The sequence below is a fragment of the Amphiprion ocellaris genome, unplaced genomic scaffold (genome assembly GCF_022539595.1).
Source record: "Amphiprion ocellaris isolate individual 3 ecotype Okinawa unplaced genomic scaffold, ASM2253959v1 Aocel_unscaffolded193, whole genome shotgun sequence".
Classification (NCBI taxonomy): Eukaryota; Metazoa; Chordata; class Actinopteri; family Pomacentridae; genus Amphiprion; species Amphiprion ocellaris.
In genome coordinates, this window is record NW_026559359.1 from 13109 (window position 1) to 32759 (window position 19651).

The following is a 19651-nucleotide window of genomic DNA, read 5'->3' on the forward strand; positions in this document are numbered from 1 at the left end:
CCCGACCCAGAACCCCCCAATACAGAGACTCCTGGGCCTGGAGCTCTGCCTCCAGCACCTGGCAGGAAGTAATCAGATTACTTCATGAAACTGAGCAGATTTTATCTACAGATGTTTTCAGGAATCCTGTCAGGCATCAAAGGAGAAATACTCAAATTCAAGCCTTCAAAGAAACAATCATTCACGTAAAATGGTGAATTGTATACATTAAATTTTTAAGGTTAATCATTATATTTTTAAAAGTTTCTCTCTTTAAATTAGTTGATTTACTTCTTTCTTCAATGTTCATGCTTTATAGTAATAATTTAAAACTGGTTTATTTTGACCCTGAAGTGAGATTCAGGAGTATTTTTTGTGTTTAATCCAACTAAAATGAAATATTTGACATCTTTTGACAAATTGATGTTGAAAAGCAGAAGCAGATAAATTAAAAATGCCGGACCAAAATTCTCACTATATAAATGCATATAAAGTAGTCAACATATTGTAGGTGATAATGCCATCAATGCATTGGTCGAAGGTAGCAAATCTGCGTCTCTTTTTGGTCACTTTCTGTCTTTTTGTGGTCATTTTGCGTCTCTTCGTAATCATGTGGGTCACTTTGTGGTTGTTTTTTGTATCACTTTGTGGTTGTTTTTTGTGTCTTTGTGGTCATTTTGTGTCTCTTTGTGGTTATTTGGCATCTTGTCGTGGTTGTTTTGTGTGTCTTTGTGGTCGTTTTGTGTCTGTTGTTCCGTGTCTCATTATTCTGCGTCTCTTTGGGGTCATTTTGTCTCTCTTTGTGGTTGTTTTGCATCTCTAGCTTTTTGCGTCTCTGTGGTCATTTTGTGTCTCTTTGTGGTCATTTTGCTAAAAAATGTTCTATAAGATGTGTAAAATAAAGTGATTTTGATTAAATATTCCAGTTTTAAGCTGAGATTTTACTCTGTTTCCTGACAGAAATATTTCTTTCTGTTTTTACAGTGTCTGGCTGATAAACTGTATAATTCTGGTGACGCGTCTTTTCAACCTAACAGCAGGTTTTAGAGGTCGGATGGTTAAGATATCTTGTGAAGTTTCCTGTTGTGATACTCTGTGTACATTCCTGAAGATTAATAAAAATGATGCACGCATATAAAATGTGTAAAGATGATTTTTCTGTAAAGTTTTAATCCTGCATTGTTTACTGGCAGGCAGTCTTTCTTGGCACTCTGCTGCACGTCTTCTATCTGTAGACGGAATGGAAGCTGTGGAATAGTGTGACTCCCAGTGTGAAGCTGTGAGTCTGACCTTGTGTTTGTGCTGAGCCAGCTGGATGTGGTTCAGGTCTCGTCCCAGCCCAGCGGTCTGCAGCTTCACCCAGCGTTCGTAGAGCCAGGCCTCCAGCTCCTCACCGTCATAGAAGAACTCAAAGAGCCGGAGCTGAGCCTCCAGCTGCCTCCTCCTGATCAAACAGAGGACAGACGGAGGTGTAAAGAAGCAGCAACACGTCTGAATCTCAATGAATCTAACTTTATTTATATAGCACTTTTCATACGGTTTAAATGCAACACAGTGCTTTACATTTAAAAACAAGAAAACCCATCCCTCCCTCGCTCCATATATACATATATGCGCACAACTACACATGCGCGCGCGCGCCGCGCGCGCGCGCGCACACACACACACACACACACACACACACACACACACACACACACACACACACACACACACACACACACACACACACACACACACACACACACACACACACACACACACACACACACACACACACACACACACACACACACACACACACACACACACTCTCACCACTGACAGTAGGAATCGGCTGCTAGATCTGCTCTGCTGCGTAGAGGAGAGAACTGAACAAAACGAGACACAAAACAACAAAAATGAGACACAAAATCACACCAAACCAGACTGCTGTGAGGAGGAAAGTGAAGACAACCTGCTGCTGCTCAGAGACACCAGAGACTTGTACTGAGTGTCCAGAGCTCTCACTCTGCTCTGGATCTGCTGACCGTCTCGGACTTTCCCCTGGAGGACAGAAACAGGAGTCAGAGACCTCCGTCCCCTAAAAATCCTCCCTCAACACTGTGAGATCTTAATCCGTTGTGTACCTTGAGCGCTCTGCTGCTGATGGCGGCGATGGTTTCACCGTGAGAGGAGATCTGAGCTTCCAGAAGGTCCTGTTTCTGCAGCAGAGACTCCACCTCGGCCAGCTGCCTCCCCAGATCAGAGGAGCTCGCCTGGGACTGCAGAGGACAGATTTATTTGTTTATTGGTGCTTCAAAGATTTAGAAAAGAATTCTCCTCCAGCAACAACATTCAGAAAAATCCTGACGTGTTTCTACTGGCTTCTATTTACTCTTAGTGGTTTTCAAACTGGAAAAAACATTTTTATTTTCTTCCATTTCTATGTTAAAGCAGATTCATATACTGAGCTAAAACAGCCAACTTTTTGTAGGTGACAAAACCATCAATGCATTGGTCTGAGGGAGCAAATCTGCGTCTCTTTGTGGTCATTTTGCGTCTTCGTGGTCATTTTCTGTCTTTCTAGTCATTTTGCGTCTTTTTGTGGTCATTTTGCGCCTTTTTGCATCTCTTTCTAGTCATTTTGCATCTTTCTAGTCATTTTGCATCTCTTTCTTGTCATTTTGCGTCTTTTTGTGGTAGTTTTGCGTCTTTTTGTGGTCATTTTGTGTCTCTTTGTGGTCGTTTTGCGTCTTTCTGTTATCATTTTGCGTCTCTTTCTAGTCATTTTGTGTCTTTATGTGGTCATTTTGAGTCTTTTTGTGATAATCTTTCTTCCATTTTTATGTTAAAGCAGATTTCCACAGCTAAAAAAAAATAAAAATCAGGAGAAAGAAGGACAATCTTTAAACACAAAACAAGATTTAAATTACAGGAGCAGCCAGAAAACAGGAGGTAATATCATCTGTAGCTGTGACTGAGGAGCAGGTTTTGGGATTTCATGCTGTTAGAGCTTGCTTTAGTTTTGTTATAAACTCACCTGCAGCTCTTTCAGCTCCTGGGAGACAAGCTCGATGTCTCTGAGGATGCTCAGAGTGTCGACTACATTTCCCAGCAGCACCCTCTGCTCCTGGAGCTGCTGCAGCAGGTCCTTCCATCGGAGGCTGATGTTCTCCTCCCTTAGAGACACACACAGATAGACCAAAATATAGAGATATATACAGATATACACTGTGGAAAACAAATGTGATTTCATAGAATTTCTCCATACTTTTGAATTAAATGTAAAAAATATCAATAAAATTTCATAAAATATACAGATTTTTTATTTTAATGTAAGATAACATTAAGCACAAAAATGTAACTATGTTTTAAGAAAATAAAAACGTTTTGATATTTAAAAAAAACCTTTACAATACATTTCTAAACTGTCACAGTTCCACAAATAAATCTTTTTGATTTAATCAAGCTCTTAAATTCAAGTTTACATCTGTAACTTCTGATACAACTAGCGAAAGCAATCAAAGATTTGTTCCGGTGATTTTACACAGATGTTTTTGGTAAGAGACATATCTTCTGTAACTACAGAAATTTTCACAACAAAAATGTTGAATAAATGTGTTTTTATTAGTGTATAATGTCTTTAAGCTTCTGTCACATTATTCATATATATGTCTAATTAATATTATTATATATTATGGGTAATTTACTATTTTAATGTTGTTTTATTAAAAAGTTAAAAAAATTACACACAATCTTGTGTAAAATTAAGGCTGGGAAATCTATTTTATTATTGATAATTTACTGTATTTTTATGTTTTTTCTTATTGATAATTTACTGTATTTTTATGTTTTTTCTTATTGATAATTCACTGTATTTTTATGTTTATTATTGATAATTTACTGTATTTTTCTGTTTCTTTATTATTGATAATTGACTGTATTTTTAAGGTTTTTCTTATTGATAATATACTGTAATTTTATGTTTTTTTTAAATTATTGATAAGTTCCGGTAATGTTATGTTTTTTTATTATTGATAATTTATTGTATTTTGTTTTTTTACGATTGACAATTTACTGTATTTTTATGGTTATTATTGATAATTTACTGTATTTTTATGTTTTTTATTATTGATAATTTACTATATTTTATGTTGTTTTTTTATGATGGTTTTTATTTGTTATATTGCAGTATTTTTCTGGTGTTCCAGCTGCCAGAATATACATTATTTAGTTTTTTATTTTACACTGTTGATCTACAACAGATAAAATTTCAACCCAGAGTGTATCGGTCCTGGCTTCTACCTCCTGATGACCTGCTCCTTGCTGTGGTAGTTTCCTCTCTCGATGGACTTAGCCATGTCTCTGAGGGCCGTGAAGCGAGGCTCTCTGGCCAGAGCGTCGGTGGACAGAGCCTCCAGACGCCGACCGGCTGCCAGAGCCTCCTCCAGCGTGGACAAACCTCGGATGTCCTGCCTCCGGATCAGACGCAGCGTGTCCTCCAGGTAACCCTCCCTCAGAGCCGCCTGACAGCAGGAAACCAACACATTCAGGTTTTAAGGTGTTCAAATCCACTTATCCTGACCTTTAACAGATCACACACTGTTACAGTACATTTATTTTAGGTTTATTCATCTCTGGAGGGAAATTAAGTCGCTAGAGCAGCTGGATGTTCAATAAAGGGGTAAACAATGCATTTTCAATGCATTGGTCCGAGGGGGCAAATCTGTCTCCTATATGGTCACGTTGCATCTTTTTGTGTCTCTTTGCAGTCATTTTATGTCTCTTTGTGGTCATTTTGAGTCTCTTTGTAGTCATTTTGTGTCTATGTGGTCATTTTGTGTCTATGTAGTCATTTTGTGTTTCTTTGCAGTCATTTTGTGTCTCCATGGTCATTTTGTATCTCCATGGTCATTTTGTGTCTCTATGGTCATTTTGACTCTCTTTGTGGTCATTTTGTGTCGATGTGGTCATTTTGCATCTTTTTGTGGTTATCCTGCATCTCTGTGGTCATTTTGCGTCTCTTTCTGGTCATTTTGCGTCATGCTGCGTCTTTTTGTGGTCATTTTGCTTTTTTTTTTCAGTCAATCTGCGTCTTTTCATGGTCATTTTGTGGTCATTTTGCGTGTTTTTTCAGTCATATTGCGTCTTTTTGTGATCATTTTACATTTTTTTGTGTTCATTACTACAATAAGAAAACACAGAATATTCGGGTAGAAAGTGAAGATAAAATAAATCAAATGAAGTGAAATGAGATTTTAAAAAATATAAAACATAATATAGAAATGACATAAGTTTATTTTCTGCATGGTTTCAACAACTTATTGATGTGGATGCAGCAGAGATTTTGATTATATGAACTTAAGTATGAATCAGAGAAACTGTTTGATGATGACTGAAAGTGTTTATTAAATAATCTTTAGTAGGAACAGGTGTGTTTACCTTCCTGTTGAACTTCTGGGCCAGCTGTTCCAGGTTCTCCAGGCGCAGCAGCGCCTCCTGCAGGGCTCGTTCTCGCTCGTGTTCAGCTCTCTCCAGTAAAACCCAACTCTTCTCGATGTCGCTCAGGGTTTTACCTTCATAAACACACAAATAAACACACAAGAATCAGCCCTGGCATCATCAATGTTCTACTTTAATGCCATCAGACGTGCTGTTTACCTTCTGGAGGATTGTAGGCCCGCTGGTTGTTGGCCACCAGCTGAGTCTTCAGGCTGAACAGGTGAGCTTCGATCACTCCTCGTTCCTGGAAAACAACGTTTAACGTGAAGGCTGAGCATTGAACAGAATAAAGAGTCCAGAGAGGGATATCTGACCTGGTATTTAGGAGGTTTCTCCACAGTTCTGTAGGTTTTAAAAGCTGTCACCAGAGTCTGCATCTCCCTCAGAGAGTTGGGGAATCTTCTGTCATTCAGCTGCACCACCTTCAGTCAATAAGGCAGGAAATAATCACAGACAGACATCATATCGAGTGATGTTTGGGTTTGTTTATCAACACAATGCTGTGGTTTGTGATGTTGCATTACATGATTAAAACTGACTTCCTACCTTGGTTTTGATCCAATGAAGCAGATCTGACACCATCCTCTCATACTGGACCTTCATGCCATCCAGTTCCATCAGCAGTCTGACAATCTGTGGAGAAAATAAGTAATAGAGGGAAATCCTGCATTACTCTGCAAAAGTAAAATACCCGAGATTGAGTTTTTAAGTGTTTTTAGTTACCAGACAAAGTCTGGTTTCCATTTTTGTAACATTCATTCTCAAAAATGCAAACATAAACAGGAGCTAAAGTTGTGTAGCTACAGAAACTAAAGACTTCACCGTCTAAAATACAGCAGAGAAAAATACTACAAGATATTCAGTTACCATCTAGTGACAGAAAGTCCTCCATCAGACAGAATAATACTTAAAATTTCACACCATTTCTCACATAACAGGAAGGATGCAAGATTGGAAATCATCCTACATTTGCTTTAAATTCCTTTATAATTAACTAAGAGTACATTTGTGCTAAAATTATTAGAGGTATAAAGATTTCTAGGAGATACAGGTAAACAGTTTTGAATGTGATGTACTTTGCACAACTTAAACATCTGGATTAAAATTTCATTCGGATTTGTTGCAAACATCTACAGCTTTCACTATTGATGAACCTGATATTGCCTGCATTAACTGATAACTTGTTTGGTTTCTAAAAGGTCAGAAAATTGTAAAAACGTGGATCAGTTTCCTCAAATGTCTTGTTTTGTCCAAATATATTCAGTTTACTGTCATAGAGGAAAGAAACTAGAAAATACTCACAATGAATGATAATCTCATGATATATTATGTAAAAGTGAAACACTCATGATGCTTTCAGTATATTTTACTGACTCATGTTACATAGTTTAACCTCAGTATGAAGTTTTACTTGTAAACTGTTATTTTTTGAAGAAAAGGGATGCAAAAACAATTGTTTTCATTGACTAAGTAATTAAATATTTGGTATCTAAAATGGTGAAAAATGTGGATCAGAGTTTTCTCAAATGTCTTGTTTTGTCCAAAGATCTTCAGTTTACTGTAAAAAAGGAGCAAAGAAACCAGAAAGTATTCACATTTAAGAAGCTGAAATGACTGAATTTAGACTGTTAAAGTAAAAATTACTTGAATCTAATAATTGATTACCAATTGTAATTCAAAAGCAGAGTTCTGCTGGAGGCGATCAAATCAGAGCTAAAAATCTATTAAATTGGAACTTATTCTAATGGATTTTGGTTTATTTTAGGCCTGCAACTAATACTAGTTTTATGGATGAGTGTATTTGTTATTTAGTATGTAAAATGTCATAAAATGGTGAAAAATGTGGATCAGAATTTCCTCAAATGTCTGGTTTAGTCCAATGAGCTTCAGTTTTTTAATCATAAACCAGAAAACATTCACTCTGAAGAAGCTGAAATCTGAGAATTATAACTCAAACTGATTATCAAAGTAGTTGACAATTAATCAGTTCGTTTATGGTTAATTCTTGCAGCTGCAAAAATGCAATGATTGATAAAAAACACTCCAGCGTTCAATAAAACTGGGTAATGTACATAAAGATGGAGACAGCTGCAGCCTCAAAATGCTGATGATTAAAAAAAAAATAAAAATTTGTGGCTAAAAACAAAAACTAATCTTCATTTACGTGAGAATCTAAAAGCAGCAGAGCAGAACGATCTTTGAAGTTACAAACCTTGAAACAGGAAGTGTTGGATGATTCTCTCCTGTACTTCCTCATCACCCAGAGTCCACTGAGACTCCCTCCTACTGACATGATGTCACCTCTGTACGGACTCACCTGGAGCTCATCACACACCTGGATGCTACTCTTACTGACTTCAGACGCCTTTTAACACTTTGATGTACCTATTTACCAATGGAAACCACTAGAGATGCTCCTTTAGATGTTGTCTACGTTAAAAACACACCTGAGGTTCCTCCAGTCTGAGTACTGCTGAAAGCTGTAAACACACACACACACACACGCCATGCCACTATAATCCCACCTGGACAGTCCCTGTTGACACCTGAACACTCTACCTGTGACACAGCTGATCAGGTGACCCCAGGTAAACCACTGGAGCAGGACATACCTGCTGCACAAACACAACTCTGACCATCAGAGACCAACATCAGGCAGATCAATAAGTCAACAGATCAATGAAAACAGCTTTATCCTGGATTTTTGTTTCGAGTCAACCCACTCAGTACAACAACTATATCCTGGTTATTATTTTTGTTGTGAATTAACACTATTTTCCTGATTAAATATGCTTTTTTTGGAGTTACGCTATTTCAGATAGTATGTACTACCACTGATTATGTTTTTAATATAATCATTTTTACATTTCCTTGAACTACTTCCATTGTTAAATCGATTATTTTTAAGTCTTTTCTCGATTTAAACAATTCACTTTTTACTTTTAGCCATTCCACTAACATTAACTGAGCTGTAATCACCATCTATATTAATAATATTACTATAAATAAATACTTAAATAAAATATCTAACATTTTAACTATTTCCTCCCTTATCTACACCTATAACAATGATTAAACTTTTAATTTTAGCCATTCTACTAACATTAACGGAGCTATACTCCTCATATAAATACAACATTATTACAAATTATTTATACTTACATAAAATATCTATCATTTTAACCATTTCTCCAATTATCTATAGCAATAAACAGCAATTCATCCTTTATTTTTAGCATTCCACAAACATTATCTGAACTTTACTCACCATATAAATCCAATATTACTATAAATTATTCACACTTAAAATAAAATTTAACAAGATATCTGTCATTTTAACTATTTCCTCCATTTTCTACAGCTGTAACGATTGAAATTTTAGCTCATATATTAACATTAATTCAGCTAAATAGACTGTTCTCAAGTATTGAATTGAATTATGTGATGATCACATTGATGCTTCAACAATTATAACCGATTATATATATATATGATTTTGCACAATTAATACTTTTAAATTGGGTAGCTTAAGTATATTTTGATGCCAATACTTGAATTATTTTACATACAAAGAGTACTTCTTCCTCCTATCAGTACTGAAACTATTTAGCCACTATTTTTAGACAATTGTTTGCATTTTTACTTCTGTTTATAATAACTGAAGACGTGGGAATCACCTCAACTGCAGCTAGAAATCCTCAGAAACACGAAAGAAACATGACTTTTCCATCCAACATGGAACAAGTGTGAAGTTGAAAGTATCTCTGTCACTTTAACTCTCCATGAATGAAGAGACACTTCCACTCCTGACAACAAACAGCTTCCTGTTCCAACAACAGCGTCTGTAGCTCCGCCCACAAGGAAGTAGACCAGATAGAAAAGTCAACAACCGGCTGCTTCATCACCGGGAGTTTAAACACTCACAAACGCTAAGATAGGTTAATACGAGTGCTTTATGTGAGGAATATAAGAGATTATTAGAGGTTCTACACCTTCCTACAAGAAAAAAAAAAATCACACAAAATGTCTGGAGTTTGTTCATTTTGTGTCTTTGTCGTTATATTAGGGTGTTTTTGGTCCTTTGGTAGCTGTTTTTTTTGTAAGTCTGCAGTGTCTTCTGTCGATTATTTTCTGGATTAAATAATTAATTGAGGAATAAAAGGTCAGAAAATTATTACAAATGTCAATCTGTGTTTCCCAAAGTAGGAAAGAAATGAAAAGAAAGCAGAAAATATTCATATTTAAGAAGCTGAAATCACAGAAATTAAAAAAAAAAAAATTTACTCAAACCAGGTAACTGAATGATTAATCGTTGCAGCTCTGGACTTAAAAACACATCTGAAGATGTCATTTTAGTTTGGTGAAGATATTTAATAGTTGTTCTTTTATAATTTCCTTGCATTTTATGGGAAAAATGTTTAATAATTTAACTGAAACTGAATCACATTCAGGCTGCAACTAACAATTACTTTCAGGATTGATTATTTTCTGGAATAAATAATTCACTGAGCTATAAAATGTCAGAAAATTATGAAAAATGTCGACCTGTGTTTCCAAAGTAGGAAAGAAATGAAATCAGAAAATATTCATATTTAAGAAGCTGAAATCACAGAGTTCTAAAAAAAACAAACAAAAAACCCCCTCAATCCTAGTAATTTTTCCAACAACTCTGGATTTCAATAATACATCTGAAGACATCATTTTAGTTTGGTGAAGATATTTATGTGAATTCTTTAATAATTTTCTTCCATTTTATGATCAAAATGTTAAATCAGCTCTGTGTGTTGAGGTTCTGTCTGCAGTCCTGAATCTAATCCAACAGTAATCCACCAACTGAAACTGCTGGATTAGAGCTCAGAGTTACTGCAGTACCAGCAGCAGCCTGCAGGGGGCGGAACAGTCCACGGTATCAACATGTGAGACGTTTCTGGGATTTAAAAACTGACTTTAGTAACGTTACCAAAGCCTTTACACCAGACCTGAAGCTAAATGCAGTCAGCTGTATCATAAATGATCAGGTTCTCTGATATAATTACTGATTAGTTGCCTAGAATACGCTGAGAAGATAAATGATTTGAAAGACAAACTACAGACTTTTCTTGTACAGCAGATGTCACCAGACGTCTCCAACTGCTGCTGATCAGATCTTATCAAGCCTCTCAGCTGTGGAATCCCACCTACAGGATCTTTTAATTCCTTTATAACATGACTGAAAATATTCTTTTATCATAAAGCCTTTTTCTTAATTGCTTTGATTTCAGTTATTTTCTTATGTTCTGTCATTTGTTCAGTGTTTCGTCTGCTTTGTTTAGCACGTTAAATATTATTTTTAGTGCTACTTAGAATATATGCAGCTTCTGAAATGTGAATTATTTTTTTCTTTCCGTTACGACAGTAAACTGGATATCTTTGATTCAGACTCTATATTTATTTTAACAACATATGACAGGAAGCAGTTCACCCCTCAGTGATGATTCTGAACTTGTATTAATAATACTACTAATAATAATAACAATAATAATAGTACTGGTTCTGACCTTGTATTAATAATAATATCAATAATGATATTATTATTATTATCATTATTATTATTTTATTATGAATAATAAAATAATAATAATAATAATAATAATAATAATAATATTAATAATGGTATTATTATTATTATTATTATTATTATTATTATTATTATTATTATTATTATTAATAATAATAATAATAATAATAATAATAATAATAATAATAATATTAACAGGGTGTTGTCTCTGACCTTGTATTAATAATAATAATAATAATATTAATAATTGTTTGCTGGTTCTGACCTTTGCAAGCCTCTTCTGGAAGGTCTGCCCCTGCTTCATCTTGGAGAAGTAGTGGTAGTACAGCGACACGTAGGTCATGATAGACTTCTCGTCGGGGTGAGCCACCACCATGTCGTCCACGTCCAGCAGCTGCATGATGCCGAACTCTCGCTCCGCCAGGATAAAGGCGTGACCCAGGTTACGGCGGGGGTCGTCGCCATGGAGACGGCGGTAGTCGAACAGGTCAGGTCTGGGATGGAGAGAGGTTTATAACATTCAACATTTTCACATTTTCTGAGTCTAAACGTGTTCTGTCGGCTACCGGTGGGCGTGGATCAGAGCGTTGAAGGCCAGACCGTCCCTCCAGCTGGAGGAAAAGTCCTGAACGTTGACGCCGTCGTAGCCTGAAGTCTTCCTCTGACACCAGATCAGCAGAGCTTCCTTGGCCGAGCGATGAGCGACGCTGCCTCCACCTCCAGCCTGAGGAGGAGAGAAAAGAAGAAACGGAAATAATCTCATTTATTAATGCTGTTCTTCATCAGCTCAGATTAAAACTGATCTGGTGTAAGTTCTACACCTCGTCCAGGTCGATGGGTCCGATCTGGAACCTCAGGATGATGATCCACAGCAGACCCAGGATCAGCGTCCGGTCTCCGTCCACCACATTCTCTGGACCAATCAGATCCACCCGAATCTGTCAGACAGACACGGACAGGAAACGAGGCTGAAATCAGACATCCAGGGTACTGCACAGCCATGTGAACTACCTTGGTTCTGAGAAAGCTAACAGCTGGGACAGGATCTTAGTGAACAGGTGAGCTACCTTGGTTTTCAGGAAGCTGATGGCGATGCTGTTGTTCTCCAGACAGTGGACTCTGAGTTTCCTTCGGCTGGGTGTCGGCAGCGTTTCTCTGGAGATGAGTTCCAGCAGACGGATCAGAACGACTCCAGTCTTCAGCTCCGTGTAGACGTCGGTCAGCTCCACCTTCTCCTGCAGGAAAATTAAGAGTTTAAAAACATGTAATCAGTTTTGTTAATTTGGGTTTCATTTACTGAGCAAAACTGATTTTTTTTTGGGTCATTTAGTGTCTTTTTTTGTTTTTTTAACCAAAAATAAGACACTAAATGACAAAAACAAGACAACATTTGGAAAAAGCACACAACTACATAAATAAGACACAAAATAAGAAAAAGGAGATACAAAACTAAAAATAAAAGACACAAAATGACAAAAAAAGTGACTGAAAGGAGACCAAACTATCCCAATGGGAAATAAAATTGCAAAACGAGACAGAAAACACTCAAAACGAGAAAAAAAAGCAGTGCAAAGTGACAAAAAAACAAGTAAACACACATAAAACTACTAAAAACAAGACACAAAACCACAGAAAGGAGAAAAAATATTTCACTGAGTTTGTAAAAATGCAAATACTTTAATATCTAGATTATGTGCATCCTTCATTTTTTCCAGTGTTGGCAACACCTGTGGAAACATGTCGGGCGTGCTGATTCCATACATTTTTGTATAATAAAATATTTAAAGAAATTTGTCATTTTTCTGATTTGTGTCCTACTGACAGAAGACATCTGAGTTCTTTCTCCTTTATGTTGTTCTGGTTCCACAGGGCTGCAGGACTTCAAAAACAAAGAAAAATGTGACAGGAGTGAAAAATGCGTGTCAGAAAGTGCTCAGAGTTCAGAGGGTTAATATTCAGCTATAAATAACTTCTGCTGTGCTCTTATGTTCTTGAGTTAAAGTATTTTCTAAAAGTGGAAGCAGGGTATTAATAAACCCAGTAAACACTCATTCACTCATAACAACACCTGGAAAAGTCTAAACATATAAATAACTTGATGTCAGCAGTAAACCTTCATCATCCAGTGAGGAGGATGTCGTTAGGTAATGTCTCTGGTTATCTGGAGGTCAGAGGCCCGATTCATGTTAAAGGTAGCAGGAATTCCTCACTTTAGGGCTCCAAGTGTTTGTTCCAAAAGCAGATTGCAAAGAATCCACGTTTCCTTTGTGTCTCAGACCACCGGGAGCCTCTAAACTCAGGCGTCCTCTCAGTAAACCAGACACGCCTTCCTCTGTCAGGCTTTAACCTGACGATTTACTGCTTTAGATTTTAAAAGAGTCTTGTTTTGCAGCTCTCCAGACTAACTCTTTCACTGGTGGCACCGGTGAAACCTACTTTCTCATTTAGTTCCACTTCCCACCTTGTCTCAGGAAAAACACATCACTTGCTGAACATTTCGTTATCAATAGAAACTACAATCTAACGATGTTCCCTTAACGTACCACACTGCAGGCTGCTGGTAGGTAGCTGTGGTGCTTAGACAGGTGGCGACCAAAAATATTAAAAAGAGTTAAACTAAGGCATTCTAATGTCAGATTTGTCCCAGATGAAACCAAGCGACTGCCTTACGTTACACAATTTTACCTCAGTATGAACTTTTACTTGTGAACAGTTAATTTTTTGCAGCAAAGGTGTGCAAAACAATTATTTTCATTACAGATGATTTTGACTAATTAAATGTTTGATCTCTAAAATAGTGAAAAATGTGGATCAGTTTCCTCAAATGTCTTGTTTTGTCCAAAGATCTTCAGTTTACTGTCACAGAGGAGGAAAGAAACCAGATTATATTCACATTTGAGAAGGTTAACACTGGTTATTCGATTATCAGAATATTTTAGGATTAATTTACAGCAGAAAACTAATCAGTTAACCACCACAGCGCCATAGTCAAATGAGTCACTTTTTTTTTAAATGAAAAAATAAGTCAACAACAGGTTTTTGTTTAACTTAGGAAATGTGCTCGCCATCCTCTGACTGCAGCTTCTCTAACACAAATTTTTTGCAATTTTATCACTATATTGTGTTTTTTGGTCAGTACACTGAATATCTTTGAGTAGTGAAATACTGGTGCTAAAATCAGATCAAAAATAAATACAATAAATTACATAAAATGCCAAAGTAGATGAAAGAAAGCCAGAAAAAAAATTCCCCCAAAAATTTTTAATGAGATATTTTGTGGTATTTGTTATTTATTTTTTATTAATACTAATAATTGGAATATTGTGATTTTTATTTATATATTGCTTATTATTATATCCTCCTTCTAAAGCATAGAATTTCATCTACTTATTTAAAAAAGGACAGTGAAGGCTTCAGGTCTACTCATTACAATGATTGAGTTATTTTACTGCGGCCTTGATGTGTCTGTTACAGGAGATTAAAAAGTACAATAATAAAAAAAAAAAAAAATCAGTCAGACGTCATTTTAATCTGCAGCCAGGTTTTGTTTGCGTCCTGTTCGTTTGTAAGCAGGAAACCTTTAATGGATTTCGGTAAAGTTTGGTGGAAACGCGGAGCCTGATTAGATCCTTAATTCTGGATTTCTTCCACTAACGGGGTGAATACTGAGCTGCAGGATTTGTGGGAATTTAGTTTTGCAGATAGTGTCTCTTTATCAGGGAACTGTGAAGTCATAGAGTAGGTGGAAGGGTTATTTCAACGGCCATGTCTAAAATTAACTTGAATTCCTGTGACCTCACAGATAGTACTGTGTTCATCAAATTAAATGCTAAAAAAAAAAAAAATTACAGAGAAGAGAGAAAACATATTTAACCTCAGATAAATTAACAGCTGCTCCTTTTTATATAAGCTTTATGTTAACAGATTGATGAATAAAATATCAAAAATTAAGATAAATGTTCATTTTTTAATGTAAAAATGTTGTTATAGCAGACTATCGCAATTGATTCTCTTCCGAGAAAAGCTACAAACGAAACATTTTGAATCCATTCTGCTCTAAAAGTGACTGTAGACTAAATGTTCTCACTAGAATACAACAGATAACTGCAGAGCTAACTTTAAGCCGTCTTAAATTGATGGTAAATTTCCATCTATGACAAACATATTTCATAACATTATCATTTTATGTTCTATTTCATAACATCTACTTCAACTTGTTTGAATCCTTTGGTTTATTTATATCGTACCTTAAGATTGAAACTTAATATTTAATCTTTTTTGGTAAATCTGGAGCAAAAACTAATTTCTTCAGTTAAAATTCTGTTGTTTACAACCTGTAATATAGCAGTGATTTAACAAAAATCTAAATAAACTGCTGTAGCTTTTGTAATTTGTTTATATGTTCCTGTCTAGCTTGTAAATCTCTGTATATAATATTGTGTTATATTATATATTTTTATTACCACTATTGTTTTCTCTCTTCTCTCTATAGTTTTTATTCCTAGGGTGGCGCCAGCAGCTGAAACCAAACTTATTTTATGTTGTGTACATATTTGGCCATTAAAGCTGATTCTAAAGTTATAACTTTCTTTATAGTAAATGATTTCAGTTTGTATAACTGTTGGTTATTTTGGCGGTTAGCTTATGGTAGGTTAGCATGCTAGCATTGATACGACCATTACAAGTCAGCTTAGCCGTTAGCTTAGTCGTTAGCCTAGCCGTTAGCTTAGCCGTGGTAGTAGCCAAACTTTTGCGCTAATGGTCGATGTTAACGCTGGATTTAAGGGCTGCTTTCTCCCCAGACAAATATTTCCTTTATCTGGACAGATTAGAAAACATTCACAGATATATTAAAGTGATTCTAAAGTCGCGACCTGCCGCTGGGGAAAATTTAAAAACCAAGTTTCGATGAATCATGTTCGGTTTGATGCTAACTCTACATTAGCTTTTATCGGAGTTTAGGATTATTACCGAATAAAAACGAACGTTTCAACCTCTTGTACTCTAATAAATGTTGTTTCGGTGACAAAAACACATAAATAAATAAATGAGACTCACCGTTTCTCGGTGGTTAAACCTGCAGACAGGTGAATTCACAGTGACGCAGCAGAATTTATTAACTACCGCCGGCCGCCATCTTAAGTCAAGATAGCGGCTGTTTACTCCGTAGCTCAGTGCTGCCGCTAGCGGCCGGAGGGCGAATTACAACAACAACACCGATAAAACAATAGAACAGTATGTTGTATTATTCACAGTATCATTATAAAATATGCTAAAAATGACCTCACATTTTTCATATAAAGATGCAAAATAACAACAAAGAGACAAAAACTGACCACAACAAGACTCAAACTGACCACAAAGGGCTACAAAATTACCGCACATGGGTGCAAAATAACCACAAAATTACCACAAAGGTGTGCAAAATTACTACAATAACGCAAATGACCACAAACAGGCAAAAAAAATGACCACAGCAAGACTCAAAGTGACCACAAATGGCTACAATGTGACTGAAAAAAAACACAAAATGACCACAAAGGTATGCAAAATGACCACATGAAGACACAAAATGACCACAACAACACAAATGACCACAAAGAGATGGAAGATTATGACAAAATGGCTATATTTAATTGCAAAAATAACCACAAAATGGCAAAAAAATCTACAAAAAATGATTATGTGAATGTTCTTAAAGAAACATTTTTTTAAATATTTCTTTTTTTCCATGAAAAAATGTTCAAAAATTTCCCCAAAAATGTTGAAAATGTGGACATCAGAAGTTTCACTGTGAAATTTTTTTTCCCCCACATTTTCAAACTTTAAAACGGGTCAATTTGCTCCGCAGGATGACATGAGGGTTAAAGAAGACTTGTTGATCATGAAAATAGCTTGATAATAGATAATGAATCAACCTTCCCTGAGGTTTTCTGTATCTTAATTACGTCACACCTAGATAAAACTGAACATGTGAAACAAATAAATGAATGAGAAACAGTGAAGCTGTTGGTCTAAACATCTCTCCCTGCTGCTGAACCCCAGAGGAATCCTGGGAATGATCCGCAGCAGGACTCGGTGTTCAGCCAACAGCTGGCATCGCTTATCAGAGAAAACACATGAAATCAGAGCAGAACGCTGCTGCAGGAGGCTGAGGTCACTTATCAGCAGATTAATGAGAGTTTAATGAGCTAGCAGCTGATAATGTGCAGAAATTAGCTGCTTATCAGGCAGGAATGTGATAACGCCGACACCACGACACAGAAACAGAACAGAGGAGGGGGATCTGCAGAACACTGGGATCAGTCCACCAGCTGGTTTCTGGTTCTGCAGGACGAACACGGAGGATTTTTACACATTTATGTCTGAAAACAACACGGGCTGAGATCACTGAGCAGCTAAAACTACAAGAAGAAACTTACAGTGGAACAAAGCTTCCTCTAAAATGACAGGAAAACACCAACAACTTCTAATTTAACAGTTAATCACTTCATAGCTGACACTCTACAGTAAAACATGAGGTTCAATGGTGAATAAAAGAAGCTCAAAAAGATGAAAATGACCACAAAGAGGCACAAAACATCAAGAAAGGAACCACCAAATGACCACAAGAAGACACAAAAACATTCAAAAAGGGACACAAAATGACCATGAAGAGATGGAAGTTTAAGACAAAATGGCAATAAAGTGGTGCAAAATAACCTCAAAAACACCAAAATGACCATGAAGAGAAATAAAATCACTACAATAAGACGCAACATGACCCCAATTACAGGCAAAATGACTAGAAAGTGACGCAAAAATGACCAAAAAGACACACACAAGATGACTATAAGGGCACAAAAAATTCAAAGGAGACCATAGAGAGGTGAAAAATAACCATAAAAAGACAAAAAATGACCACAATGAGACTCAAAATCACCAGAATGAGATTCAAATGACCAAAAAATGACCACGACAACATTGAAATTACCACAAAATGGCCACAAACAGACTGAAAATGATGACAAAATGATCACATGGTGATGTAAAATCAGCACAAAATAATGGAAATGACCACAGAACGACAGGTTAATACTGAAAAGAAGCACTCTAATAATCTACTGTATTTATACTCATGTTGCTCATGTGATCACCAACAGCTGTAGTTAAATGACAACACAATTAAGTACATTTTTGAGATAGTGAGTTGAAATCATGCAAAAAAAATTAAATCATAATGTAAACAATAGAAAAGTTAGATTTTAAAAAGCCAATATTATAAGATTAATAGTTGAAATTATGACATAAAAAGTTCAAAATTTCAGAAAGATCAAAGTCCAAATTGTTAAAAAATTTTATACTAAGGGTAAAAAGAAACATTTTAAAATTCAAATTTCAAGATAAAGAGTCAAAATTATGACATAAAAATTCAGAATTATGAGATAACAATAAAAAAATCATGCAAAACTTTTAAAATCTTGATATTAAAATGAAAAAAGTCATAATTATTGGAAAATATCATAACATAACATCACAACACAACAGAAAAAGTTTAAAATTCAAGATGAATTGCAAACATGTACCAAAAACACCAATTTGTTTTGAATTTTTAAGATCCAGAATTGAGAACTCTACTTAACTTTTAAAAACAAAAAGCACCTTAGCATCTAAAACAACAAAGAATAAAGGACAGAAAGAGTTTTTTTATTTTATTTTTATGGGTTGGTAATATTTATTTAAAGGCAGCTTTAGATGATAACCTAATGTTTATTAAAAATGCTTTAAAAACTAAGGAAAAAATACTTTAACTTAATCTAAAAAGATGTAAAAATGTCCAATATCAGGGCATCAGGATGAAGTTAATAATAATATTCTTAAATCTGCACATCTTTGTAAAAATTACAGGGTCAGTTTAGCAGTTTAACTTTTTTTTTTGCTCCAAAAAGCTTCATATGTTACAGTTCTTAGCGTATTATTAAAGTGTGATTCTCTGCAGGATAATTTGCTGCAACTAGAGACGTTTAATCACATCATGGCTTTAATGTCGACTTCAGACGCTTTAATTAGAACAGATTCAGGTCCATTAATTCATCTACAGTCACTGAAATAAACTTTTTCCACTTTTCTACAACAAACTTCATCAGTGTCTGGTTTTAAACCCATGAAGTCGTGCACGAAGGAACCACTGCAGTGAGTTGTGCTTCACCTGCATTCATGTTGGTTCCAGTAATAATAAAAGTGTCTGATCCAACAACAAACACAAACAGAACACCAGCATGGAAACTCTTCAATATTTACTGCAGGAGACTAAATACAGGCAGAAAAAAGGACTAGAGAACCTCCTTTTTCACCGTTAGAGAGGGAATTGAGAGATAAAAGCCAAACTGAAAGACAAAAAGTCACATTTATGCATAAAAAAACCTAAAAAATTAAAAATTAACACTGTTTTATGTCAGATTTTGACATAAATTAGTAAAGTAAATTAGCAGAAATGTTTAAGACAAAGTTTAATTACTGAGATATAAACTGAAATCTTTACATCATAAGGTTAAATGTTTGTGATATTAAATTTCAGTTCTGAAATAAATTCCAGGTTTTAAGTATGGAATTCAAAATGAAGCCACAAAAGATAAACAGTCATTCTGAGAC

The 19651-nt window shown here is 35.6% G+C and overlaps 1 protein-coding gene across 1 annotated transcript; it reads right to left on the reverse strand.

The window, feature by feature from the left end:
- Nucleotide 1: 1 nt before the first annotated feature.
- On the reverse strand, nucleotides 2–16405 carry LOC129348427 (spectrin beta chain, non-erythrocytic 5-like; the record flags this gene model as incomplete). Its single annotated transcript, XM_055008782.1, has 16 exons — nucleotides 16399–16405; nucleotides 16079–16203; nucleotides 12088–12255; nucleotides 11842–11958; nucleotides 11587–11744; nucleotides 11286–11514; nucleotides 6010–6096; nucleotides 5778–5885; nucleotides 5623–5707; nucleotides 5404–5537; nucleotides 4267–4487; nucleotides 3002–3140; nucleotides 2109–2243; nucleotides 1937–2025; nucleotides 1270–1423; nucleotides 2–58 (listed from the first exon to the last, which is right to left on the reverse strand). Coding segments are annotated over exons 1-16 (2013 nt in total), but the record flags the coding sequence as incomplete, so codon positions are not given.
- Nucleotides 16406–19651: the final 3246 nt, after the last annotated feature.